A 12,266-nucleotide genomic window follows, 5' to 3' on the forward strand; every position below is an offset into this window, starting at 1 on the left:
TGCTTCCCTGGCCCCCCCTCCTGTTTATTCCCTCCTCTATCTTCTATGCCTCCTCTCTGAGTCTCCATTTCCTCCAGATAAAATTTAGAGATCATCACTTGTTTCTTTAGCAAGCTCTTGGAACCTTACACCCTATTTAAACAGCTTATTAAAGCCATTCTACCATCAATAAACAGAGTTCTCCTCAAAGCCCCTCTGGTGAATAAAGAATGTCTCCTCCTCATTGTTATACCAGAAAACAACAGCACTCACAGATGCCTGTCAGTCTGTAAGTAGGGATCTTACTTCATTTTCCTTTTGCAGGGAGCCACTAACCCTTACAGTTTCTTTTTGTTCTTTAAAATAGGAAGTTAAATGAAGAGATTATTACTGAAGATAAGCCCAAGTTAAACACAGGTTTTCTTATATGCATGCATACAAGTCCTTCAGTTGATCTCTTACTCCCCCAAACCCTCCCCTGACACTGGGGGGTAGGGGAGGCCAGGGGAAGGTTAAGGGGAGGAAAAAAAAAAAGGAGACATATGTAATACTCTTTGTGATACTTGAAGCAATAAAACAAAATTAAAAATAGACAAAAACAAAACAAAAACACACACACAGGTTTTCCCTGAGTGAGTGATCTAGCAAAGTAAAGGCCAACGGTACACAAAAGGCATTATATCTGTAACTTTTACCAGGTGCACAATGATGGCATGTAATTTCAAGGGAGATTCGTGCATCTTGTGAAATAAACTTATGAAATATGCATGTATCAAAGATAATTTTATTATGCCTTTACAGAAATTGTTTTACCACTTATCCTGTTTTTTTGTTTGTTTTTAGTGAGGAGGGACACTTTGCAAAAACTTGATTTATTCGTATTGCATATTATTTTTATTAGTATTATTCACATATCAAAGCACAACTTTATTGGTATCTTATAACTATTCGTATTTGTTACATATAACATTATTTCTAAATATTTCTCTGTGTTGTTAAAATCTATTATTTCTATGTAGGAATCACTAGTGATTTGCATTTGAGTTAAACTAATGCTAACTGATGCGAATGGTCATCTGCTAGTGATGTGAATTCAGAAAGTAAGCAGTGGACAGGGTCTGAAAACATCACCTCCCTCGCTGTCCCGTTCCAGGCACGCACCACACTCACTCATACACACATCCGTTTCACAGAAAAGCTATAGAGTGGCAATTTAAAATTCGAAGTTGGAAAATCGATCTTAACACCAGTTCTTTTTCTTTTCCTCCAAGCTTAATGATCTCAAGGGTCTTCTGAAAGAGATTGCTAATAAAATCAAATAAAACTCATGGACCGTAATGGAGAAAATTCTAATAATAACAAGGTAAGTCGTTTTAATGGCTCTTTTTTTTTTTTTTGCTCTGAAAATGAACATATATTAAGACTAATTGAAAATTATGATCTTTTTCTCAGTTATTTTATTTTCACATATTGTCAGATTTGGAAATAATGTGTTGTGTAAAGAACGTAGACAATATTGGGTTGTAGGACGGAACAAGAGGAAGCCCCTGTCACACTTCCTGCACTGACTTCGCTCTCAGGACAGAGGTTGCCACAGCCAGCAGTGGGCTCATGTACTCTTCCTGATGTTTTCAAAGCACTGGCAACCTGGACAGCTTGGTATTCACTGAATCAAGGTCACACTGTTCTGAGACTTGGCATTTTTTTCTTTCTTATCTCTGTAGCACGGATGTCTTTACAGATTAGTGCCTGAAAATGCACCTCCTTGTCACGACCCATCATTTATGTTTGCTGCTGTGGGACATGCAGATGTCTGTGTCTTGTTTGTTTTGCTATCAGCAAACATATATTGATCACCTTTTACTACCAAGCATGTTCTAGTAAGGCACTCAAGATTTTAGCAACCGCTCATTTACACAATAAACATGAACTTTGATTAACTGGCCAAGTTGAACCCAAGGCTTTGCTGTCTGGTCTTCCCATTGGCTTTCATTATGTTTTCTCATTACCTGTCCAGATTCTGAAACCAATGCTTAAAGTGGTGTTGGGGACACAAAGACCTAGGAAAAAAGCAACGGGCATTCCATTTGAGTAGATTTTGTTTTTGAGAATGAATTGTAATGAATGGAAATCCATAGGCTAACTTCCCTCCCTCCCTCCCTTTACTCCTCCCTCCCTCTCTCTTCCTTCCTCTCTCCCTCCCTTTCTTCCTTCCCTTAATATTTACGAAGTGCCTACTGAGTGCTGAAAGAACTGTGCCAGGACCTGTGCTGAGGTGCAGACACCGAGTTCTGCCTATACATTAAGTCCACTGTAGCATTTCTATCCACCGAGTGACTGTTACAGGGTAATTGTGACCATCAGGTCTCTTTCAATATATCTGGACACAATACTTTCCCTAGGGTTCTGACAACTGTAGATCATGTTAACAAGCCCTCTATTAGGGGGGACTTTGTTGGAATAAGATTAATGCATATTTTATATCATCAGGAAGGCAGTATAGCCTCCCAAGTTGCTCAAGAAAAGAAACTTTGCATGTTTAGGAAGAACATATTTCAAGTCTTTCATAGTGGTGTTAAATGAAAACAATATTTTACCTTTTAATAAATTATATTTTGAGTTTGGGGACATTTGCCATTTTGTTTAAGTTACGATCTGATATATTTTTTAAAATCAGGAAGAGATAAAACAATTATAATGATTTTTTAAAACCATAGAGGTGAATTAATCAGAAAAAAATTCAAAATGAGATGTGTATATCCATGTCTTACAACCTTGATCTCCACATCTCTCGTTCTTTTCCAAACGTGTTGACTGTGAGTAAAATGGAGAAAACATACTGGCTTCTTATGAACTTGCCCTTGTTACTTAATGAATGACAGTGACTTGGGAGAAGGACTTCCCTTCATTTCTATGTAACCCTCCGTGAAGGAAGGAGGATGAGAAGAGCATACGAGGAAACAGGGGCCATTCATTCTTGACCACTGTGTCTTTTGGAACAATGAATTGGGCGTGTCCAGTTTTTTAGACTTTTTTCTTCTGGATATAAGATCCATTTTCTTTTTGGTTTGTTATCCGTCTGGCATATCCCTAAGGCCTTCACTGAAAATGCAGCTTTCTAGGCAACCAGCTACATGCTGTAAGAGTGATTCTTCCTGTGCCTCTTTGGTACCTCTCTCTCCTAAAGGTGATGGTAACTCTCCTTGGGCAGGGACAGGGAAGAGAACGCCAACCCAGGTGGGAGTGATCTGTCAGTGGAGGTAGGACAGGAGCGGACACTTGGGGGCAGGTCTTTACCCATCGGCCCATCTGGGCTCTTCCTCCCTGAACTAGCCTTTGATCCAGTGACTCGGGATGAAATAGCAGACGGTTGTATATATATATTTCTTCTGCACTGAGGTTGAAAGGAAGTAAGACCCAGGGTGAGAGGAAAGCCATTTGTTTTCTCATAGCTTTGTACTTAGGACCTGAGGATCACAGGGACGGTCACTGGAAATTGATTAATCCCCACACAATAATCCACTGGTTCTTGCATTTGCTGCACTGAAATTCTAGTTCAGTGAAAGAACTTGACGTTCCTTTGGGAGTCATCATAAAACAACATTTTGTTAATTACCGCAGTTCTTAACTTTATTGCCAACTCATCCTTTCATTTATGCAGAAACTGCCTAGCAAGTACAGTACTTGGGGACTTCCTGGGTCTTCCTTCACCCAGGCAGGGGGAGCCTGGCCATTTGGCCCTGGTCATGCTGCTCCCATAGGCAAACTGGCAAAAATTGTACCACGTCCAGCATATTACCCATAAATTTGGAAGCAAATTGTATCCTGAGAATGTAAATGGGGAATCCATTCTCCACACAGTGTTCTCCCTTTGTTTTCCACAGACCTCTGAGTGGAAAAGACACAAGGAGGCTGACAAATCTCTTTGTTACTGAATGAGAACTGCTCAGCTGGGGGTCTTGAGCACCCGTGTTCTTGAACCTGAAGATGAGACGTGTGACGGACTTCACCGGAGAAGGTGGAGATGAAGGAAGACCACCCTTATAGTGCTCCCCTGAAGGCTGCCCGTTACCTCGGGGCCTCGGTGACCGGCACTTGCTGTTGATGGTTTCAAAGCCTGCTCCCTCCTCCTGCCTATACTCCCACTTTGGCCATGCCTGTCCTAGGAGAACATGCCTCCTCAGAATACGAGCCTGGCCGTGCTTTCCCTCTGTGTCTATCTGTGTGGCTACTTCGTTGATCTCCAATCAATTCTCTGTTATTTTCCTTTTTGTGTCATGTGACTAATTCGTTGGCATATTGTGAAAAGTCTCCCAAATCAGGTCCCATTTTAAAACATGCTGTTGAGTCCACTCTTCCCAGGAGAAACGATTTCCTCGCCTCATTCAGCTTTTTATCTCAAAGGAGGCGGCAAAGCTGCACCCTTCCCTCTCACTCACCTGAAGCTCCGCCAAAGGAAGCACCCCGTTCCTGACAATGTGCAAATCACCCCAACATGGAGCTCTGAGAGGCACCTCTGCTTTTCATTGGCTGCTCCTCTCTCTCCTCTTTTTATTATTTTCCCATTAAAAATGATTTGTGGGTATTATAGAAAATTTAGACTACATGAAAAAGTAGGAAAAATATAAATAATCCCACTACCTAAAGATAATCACTGCTACCATTTCAGGAGACTTCTCCAAGTCAGTTCCTATGCATGTTTTACCTCTCTTTTAAAATTTTACACAATGTCATTATGCCATATATACAATTTCATATTAGCTTTTATCAAAGATGTTTTCTTATAGCTGTGGCCTTCTTAAACACTACATTAATAATTGCATAATATTCACCCTCTAATGAGTTCCACAGTGTTGGTCACCGAAGGCTGGTTCCAGTCGGTCAGTGGGATGAGCATCTCTGTGTGTGAATCTTTCTGCCACTGTGGAAATTTCCCACGGTTAGATTCCCACGAATATGTATTGATGATCAAACCACTTACAAGGCTTTTTCATAAATGCACAGCCAATAGGGACTATTAACTTGATTATAAGATAGGAGATATATGAACCTAGAGCTCTTAACATGAAATATTATATTTAATCTTTAGTTTAGGAAGAAGCCAATGTGCTTACTTAAATATTACGCATGGTGAAGGCATTCATAGAGATTTGGCGAGAATATCTTATTGAACAGGCCTGGTCCCAGCTTTCTCTGGAACAAGTGGCATCTTCACCCCAAAGAGATGGGCTGCAGTACATAAGGCATTCCAAATGCCCATAGTTAGTTTCCTCAGCTTTGAATAGACTATAAACTCAGTGGCCAAAGAAGCAAATCTTAGAAGGAAACTATTAAAAGATAATCTAATTAGAAAAACTACAAAAGCATGAACCAAATGAAAAAAACAAAAACTTTTCCTTTTGTCTGGGCAGCATACTTAAAATGACTCCTCACAGCATTCATGCTGCTTTCAGGAAGGAGCACAGATAACAGCAGTCTTTGTACTTCAATCCCATTAATGGCCTAAAAGGGAATCTTTGTCAATAGGGTCGATCAATTCATGGTTTTGGACACTGAAAATAGATGGGATCAAATTTACAAGACAAACATTGTCAGTGAATGGCATTTGGGAGATGTCTCTGTGAGAGAATGCCACTTTCATTTCACCATGGCAACCAGAACCTCTGCCTTTTCTGAAGCCACAGAGAGGAGGCTTATGTCATCTCCTCACTAACCGGAACAATAAAGCACACAGCACTGCATATGCTCGTGTAGAGAGAACCCACAGTCCCAGACCCATACCCTCAATTCAAGTAGGAACTTTCAATAAAATCAGTACATTAAATTGAAAACCTCCCATAAGACAAAACTTAGCACAACTCTTGGCTGAACCCCTTAAATGAAGCATTTGTCCATATTTTCAGAGTTCCACTGGCTGTGTTTTTGTTAGTTTAACACATGCCTATGTGTGTATCCCCATCAGCAGCTAAAGAAGGTCTCTGTTGACACTGATATCAGAGCTTGCTCAGTGCTCAGAATTCACTCATGTTGGAGAGAGAGGTGTTTGTTGCAGCTCGCCTTGGCCAGTAGGTGATTTTTGCAGGGCTACTCTGGTTTTTTTTGCATAAGAAGTCATTCTTTTAGGTGTCGCTCATGAAAATAGCACAGGTGTTGAAGCACCTCTAATCCGAGGTTCTGTCTGTGTGTGGTCCTAAGAGCGCCCTGTTTACCTGTCCACGGCTTCTGGTAGTCCAACTTGGTTTCAATGCGTGGGGTAATGAATTAAATAATGGAGGAATTGGCATGTGTTGTTCTTGTCATTCTTTAAAAGTGATAAAAAGAATTCTTTAGTTTGGTCAGATTTCTGTAGAGACTTGGTTCTGGTGACTGGAGCTGACTTCTCCAAGCAGAGGGCTGAGTGAATGCAAGCAGAGAAGGTCCCATGGCTGTTTCCTGCCAGCATGACCAGGTTTGCCTATGGCCCACCTTTTGTCACCCCAGTTAGGCCCCCACCTGTAGCCCAAGGTCTCCAGCTTCGCTGACCCAGAGCCACCCTCCTGCCCCCACCCCTCAGGCGTCCCTGGCTATTGAGGTAACAGGGGTCTCCTACAGGCACACAACAGGTGATGTCCATTGTTCCCAACCCCAGGTGGTGATGAAGCGGGGCCCATCAGCACTGATGCAGGGTCCCCCTGCTCCTAGGCCACATTTACTCCACGGAGGGTTGAGGACCTGTGTGTGTCATTCCCCCCACCACCCTGCTGCTTCTCTGTCCTCATGGGACTGAACTTTGTGGTCGTCATGGATACACTCCCTGCCCACAGCCTCTGTCTCAAAAAACAAAAAGCTCAGAAGTGGGGCTCTCAACCACGCTGGATATGGGAGGTAAGCATCCATGCCCTCTGACCCCAGTCCAGGCACGAGTAGATGGGCCCTTATTCTCTGAAGATGGAAATTGTTGGGAAAAACAGCCTTAGGTGGCATCTCTGGGCGCTGCTCAGACCTGAGCAGACATTTCTGAAGCACAGTTGGTTTAGGATCAAGCTGGGGCTATGGGGGCTGCACGAACACATTCAAAGCATCCTTTTAAAATAAATGTCCCCCTACCAAGCTCTTGTTTGACCAGGATGAATTTCCTCGTCTAGTAGGTGCAGTGCTGGGATTCAGAGCTGTGGGACCCTCAGTGGGTTTTCTAACAGGCTGCAGGGCCGGGCCGCAGAACTGTGGAGCACAGTGGCTGACTGAGAATCCCCGCTTTGCTGTTTGCTTTACTAGTTTTTGCCTTGCTGAATTTTGAGGTGGGGGAATGGTGTTTGCGATGATTTTGTGCGGAGGAAAGGGAAATTCCAGCGCTCATTTGCCTTCTTGCTTTCAAATAAGTACGAAGGAGCTAAGGATGCGGCTCCAAGCCCTGACTCCCCAGGCCTGTGGTCACTCTGGCCCCCAGGAGGCTAGAAGCCAGGAGTCTCTGTCCCTGCCTCCTCCGTCCTCTTTTCCCCAAATGTCTCCCCTTTTCACTCCAGCGCTGGCAAGTGGCTCTGATGTCTGGTCAGTTTTTCTCGGAGATGAGTGAGGAATAAAAGAGAAACTGGCCTCTGGGTTGATGGAGAGAGCTCTCACCTCCAATTTCACCGCTCGTGTCCTCCGGACAAGCCTCCTGATTGAAGTAATACCACTGCAAAGAGAGCCCCCATAGCCCCCGGCTCCCTCTGCTTTGTGGGAATCTGCCACACTCGGGGATTATTCCAGAAACAGGCTTCCTTTCAAGCCGCGCTGTCAGCTTCGTTCAGGCGGATCGGGCAATTTATGGAGCTGAGCCACGTGCCTTCAGTGACCCAGAACTGAAGACACTGGGGAGTTCCCAGCTCTGGGCCAAGGGGAAGGGGGGTCAAGGGGGAGGGGGGACAGGGGGCAGGGCTTCTGCACCCCCTTGGGTTTCCCTGACAGCCCACCTCCCCAGGGAGGCCCAGGCAGGGCACATCAACCTCCTCTGCTCCCTGATGGACACCCCCCCACCCCCACCCCGCATCAGCCCCACAGCCCACTGTCCTTGGAGTGTCAGGAAGCAGGAGAATCTCATTCCACAGGAGAGTTGTCTCCAGGCCGGGAGGATGATTTTCCTTCCCCTCCCGGGAGCTCTCTGCCTTCCTGCCCCAGAATCCCAGACAGGTCCCTTCTTTATAAGGTTTCCTGTTCGGATCCTCCTGTCACTGACAGTTTCTCCCCCTAGTAAACAGAGAGGAGGCGTTCCTTTTCTGACCGGGAGCGCATTTGGCTGGGATGAAGCACTGCGCGCTCAGAGAAGGAAGGAGCATTCTCTCTGACCGAACATCCGCCTCTGCATCCACCGTGCCCAGATTAATTCTCGGTCTTCATGTTCTCAGTGGACACCCGCAGGTGAGAAGCGTCCCTACATCACCCTCGTTAGAGAAAGGACAAGTGGAACTAACCCACTGCCCAGGCTGTGCCTCTGAGTTGCTCGGATTTTGCCATCCCTGAATAAGGAAGGTCGAACTCACCTGTGCTCGAAACACCCCCGGGCCTTCTCTTCCGGGCCATTTGAGTCACAGTGTCTTTCTGTGAACGTGACAGGGATTCAGGGACAGACATGAAATGATGGTGGTAGCGATTTTCCTCCCCCACCGGCTGCCCAGGGAAGATTAGGCCACTACTTCTGGTGGGGATGGTCCCGGTGGTGGGATTATGAGGGAACTTATTTTTTGCCAAATAGTTAGAAGCAGCAATGTTGTATGTCTCCTTTGGACATTATCCTTAAAGAGAAGAGGCTCCTCCTCCTTTGTTCTTTCCTTCAGCAAGCTGCATAAAACAAATTGTGATGGCTGGAGCTCTAGCAACCATTTTGGGCCATAATGACAGGAATATCTTGGAGGAATCTAGGTTCCTGATAGCTGGGGAGTCATCAAATAACACCAGGATGCTTATCATTACAGTTTTTGTTTTTTAAATGTGAGAAATAAACTTTTATTTTATTTAACCCAATATTGGATTTTTGGTTCCATGAAGATGAAGCTGATTCAAACTGATCCTTCCTTTTGCTTTGCTAATTCCCTTGTTTTGGTGGAGGACATCCTTTTATCAGTCATGGATGATCAGGAAATAAAAATCACTATATGTATTCCAAACATAAAGGGTTTCTACAGGAAAGAAGTGATCAAATCATTACTTCACAACTGTAATCAAAATTAATTCCAAGTGCATTAAATAATTAAAATGTAAAAAGGGAAATTGTAACATATAGGTAAATATTTATGTGATTTTAAACTGGAGGAAGATTTTCTAGAGATGACACTAGAAGAAACAAAAAAAAATTCAGTGGATTTAAAACAAAAATAATAATTTTTATAGGACATACAACACCAAACACAAAATTAAAAAAGAAATTAAAATGAATAGGAAGCCATCGTTTAAACTTGGGCTGCTGATCAAAAGTTCTTGCCTTTCACCAGGGTTTCTCAACCTTAGTACTGTTGAATTTTTGGCAGGATAATTCTTGGTTATAGGGCTCTGTCCTGTGCACTGTAGGATGTTTAGCAGCATCTTTGGTTTCTACTCACTAGATACTCAGTAGTACCCTCTCTTCTAGTTGTTGACGAGCCAAAATGTCTACAGAGGTTGACCCATGTCCTGAAGGCAAACTCACCCCTGGTTGAGAATCACTGCTCTACACCTGTGGTTCTCACACTTGAGTCCACATCAGAATCACTTGGAGGACTTGGCAAACCCAGATGGCTGAGTCTTCTCCCTAGGGTTTCTGATGTAGCAGGTCAGGGTGGGTTTGAGACTTTCAGGTGTTGCTGAAGTTGCAGGCCTGCCTGGGGACCACACTTTGAGCACCTCTGGTACTACTTTGCTTGCAAATACACATGTCATCCCCTAAAAAAATAAAAGTAATAATAATAATATTAACATTTCCAGTACATGGAAAGGTTGGGACTACAGGCAATCAAGGTATATTTTGACAGTGGAGTTCATCAGTTTAAAAACCATGTTATCACAAAAAATTGGAAGATAGCTGTAAAATTTGTGGTTTACAATCAGATAAAGACTTAGTTTACATTTTCTCCAAACTTAGTGATTTTTCTTTAATATTACTATAGAGATGAGCAAAATGAAAAGAAACAATCAAGAGAAATGATATCAATGATAGCAAAGAATCTTATTAGTCTACTAGAGGCCTGGTGCACGGATTCCTGCACTGGTGGGGTCCCTCGGCCTGGCCTGCACCCTCTCGCAACCTGGGACCCCTTGGGGGATGTTGGAGAGCCAGTTTCAGCCTGATCCCCGCAGGCCCGGCCAAGGGACCCCACTGGTGCATGAATCTGTGCACTGGGCCGCTAGTATGCATATAAGATCTTTGGTTAATCTCTTCTCACCCTCACTCCTTCCCCCTTCCCTCAGATTCATCAGTCTGTTTCTGTTTCCATGCCTGTGGTTTCCGCTCCTGCGTTGAGCGTCTGCCCCTTGGTGGTCAGTGCACATCATAGCTACTGGCCGGTTGGCAGGTCACTTAGGCATATATAAATGATATTAGGAAGATCATTTAATTATAATTTCTTAATTATTTTATAATATAGATGATATGGATGCCCACCCATCTTTAGTCAACCTTTTGCTAATTGCTTGTTAAGCTTCCTATTATAAATTTTATGTACATTTCCAGGGACTATGTAAGTAAAAACTATACAACCCTCTTCATTTAGTGCCACATAATTTTAATACCTTAACTAAATAATTTTTGTTGGAACAGCAGAAAACTGCTGGAATGAATGCCGTACAGTTTCTGCAGATAGAAACAAGAATAATGAAAGAAATCATTATGGCCTGAATTTCAATGAATGGCTTACATTTAATCTTCTAGGTTTAGCAGACGTGACAGAACTCTGCAGAGGCGTTTTCAGATCATCACTTTTTAGCACTGAGAAATGAAATGACCCATCAATGCACCAGTGAGCTACAAGCAAAATCAATAGTCTTGTGCTAGCAACATTGTTTTATTGTTGTCTCCTTAATCTCCTCTAGTCTTCTGCAATTGCTTTTATTATTACTGCTCATTTAATGAGACCCTGGAGTTTGGAGCCAGGTGGTGTCGATAGTTAAATCTGGAAGACTGTAATGGAATTGAGTTCAAACCAGGTTAAGAGTAATAGAATTACCAATCTTTAGTGGTCATCATCTCATAGCACACCCTTTGTGTACCTTCTATATACCAGAAATTACTGCAGGCTCCCAACAGAAAGACTTGGATTAAGGTTCAGAGAGACTAGGTGTGCTCATTAATTAATTAATTCAATAAATATCTAATTAAGTTCCTATCTGGGTGTTACAGAATTGTATACACAGGACAGGCATGGTGTCTGCCTCATAGAGCTTATAGTCTACTTGAAGAGAAAGATAATATCAAACAAAAAAGCAAGGTCACAACAGTGATAAGTGCTAGGGAGGAAGAAGTAGGAGCTGAAAGGCAGGAAAGATGATGTTAGGTGGGTGGTCAGAGAGGCTCTCTGAGGAGGCCGCTACTTAAGCAGAGACCCAAAGGCTGGGAAGGAACAGAGTCGGGGAAAACAAGAAAAAAAGCCACTATGACTTGTTGGAAGAAATAATGTGTACAAGGCTATGGCATGGAAGTCATTCTGTGTCCCAAATAACTTCAAGGACACCTGTATGGCTGGAACCTAGTGGGGGAAAGAGGAAGGTCTGAGATGAAGCCAGAAACTACTGGAGAGCTGCATGGGGTAAAGGACATTTAGACACTGAGATTATCCAGGTGAGATGTTAATACACCTTTAACACACCTCTCTCATGTGCTGATGAGTGAGACTTACAGAACGAACACCTTTGGGTTCAGAGCAGTAAATACGTATGGTCCAGAGAATATGTGAAGTCAGAAGCATGATTTTGAACTTGTGCAGAGGGCCGGCAAAACAGGCGATATTTTAATTAATAAAGTTGCTTTAAGTAGCAGCAATAATATAAAATTTGCATCATGGCACTTTCGATAAGACACATCTGTCATGTTCAGTCTATCCAGAATCATCATCTCCTCCTCCTCCTCCTTGTTGGCAGCAATGCCTGGCCGGCCTCTGGTGAACATCACTGCACTATACCTTGTGCCCTCCCCAGTGGTTTCCTTTTTGTTCTTTCTTCTTGCCTGGAGTCTCCACCTCTCCTGTTGGACGCCTCTGCATCCGTCAAGGCCTAGTTCAAGAGACATGTGACCACCTGGGAACTGTGGTCAGGAGAAGTGAGTGAATGGCCAATGTCCCCATCATCTCCAGGCTTATGGCAAT

General features: G+C 43.4%; 1 protein-coding gene across 1 annotated transcript in view; it reads left to right on the top strand.

Annotated features, from left to right (window-relative positions):
• TRPM8 (transient receptor potential cation channel subfamily M member 8) overlaps window positions 1-6,260 on the top strand; it is a 57,600-nt gene extending 51,340 nt beyond the window's left edge. The window contains exons 24-25 of the mRNA XM_059703619.1: window positions 1,251-1,342; window positions 3,864-6,260. Of these exons, the coding sequence (XP_059559602.1) occupies window positions 1,251-1,301 (51 nt within the window). The 3' untranslated portion in view covers window positions 1,302-1,342; window positions 3,864-6,260. The remainder of the gene's footprint in view (window positions 1-1,250; window positions 1,343-3,863) is intronic.
• The last annotated feature ends 6,006 nt before the right edge of the window (window positions 6,261-12,266 follow it).

The sequence above is a fragment of the Myotis daubentonii genome, chromosome 7 (assembly GCF_963259705.1).
Source record: "Myotis daubentonii chromosome 7, mMyoDau2.1, whole genome shotgun sequence".
NCBI lineage: Eukaryota > Metazoa > Chordata > Mammalia > Chiroptera > Vespertilionidae > Myotis > Myotis daubentonii.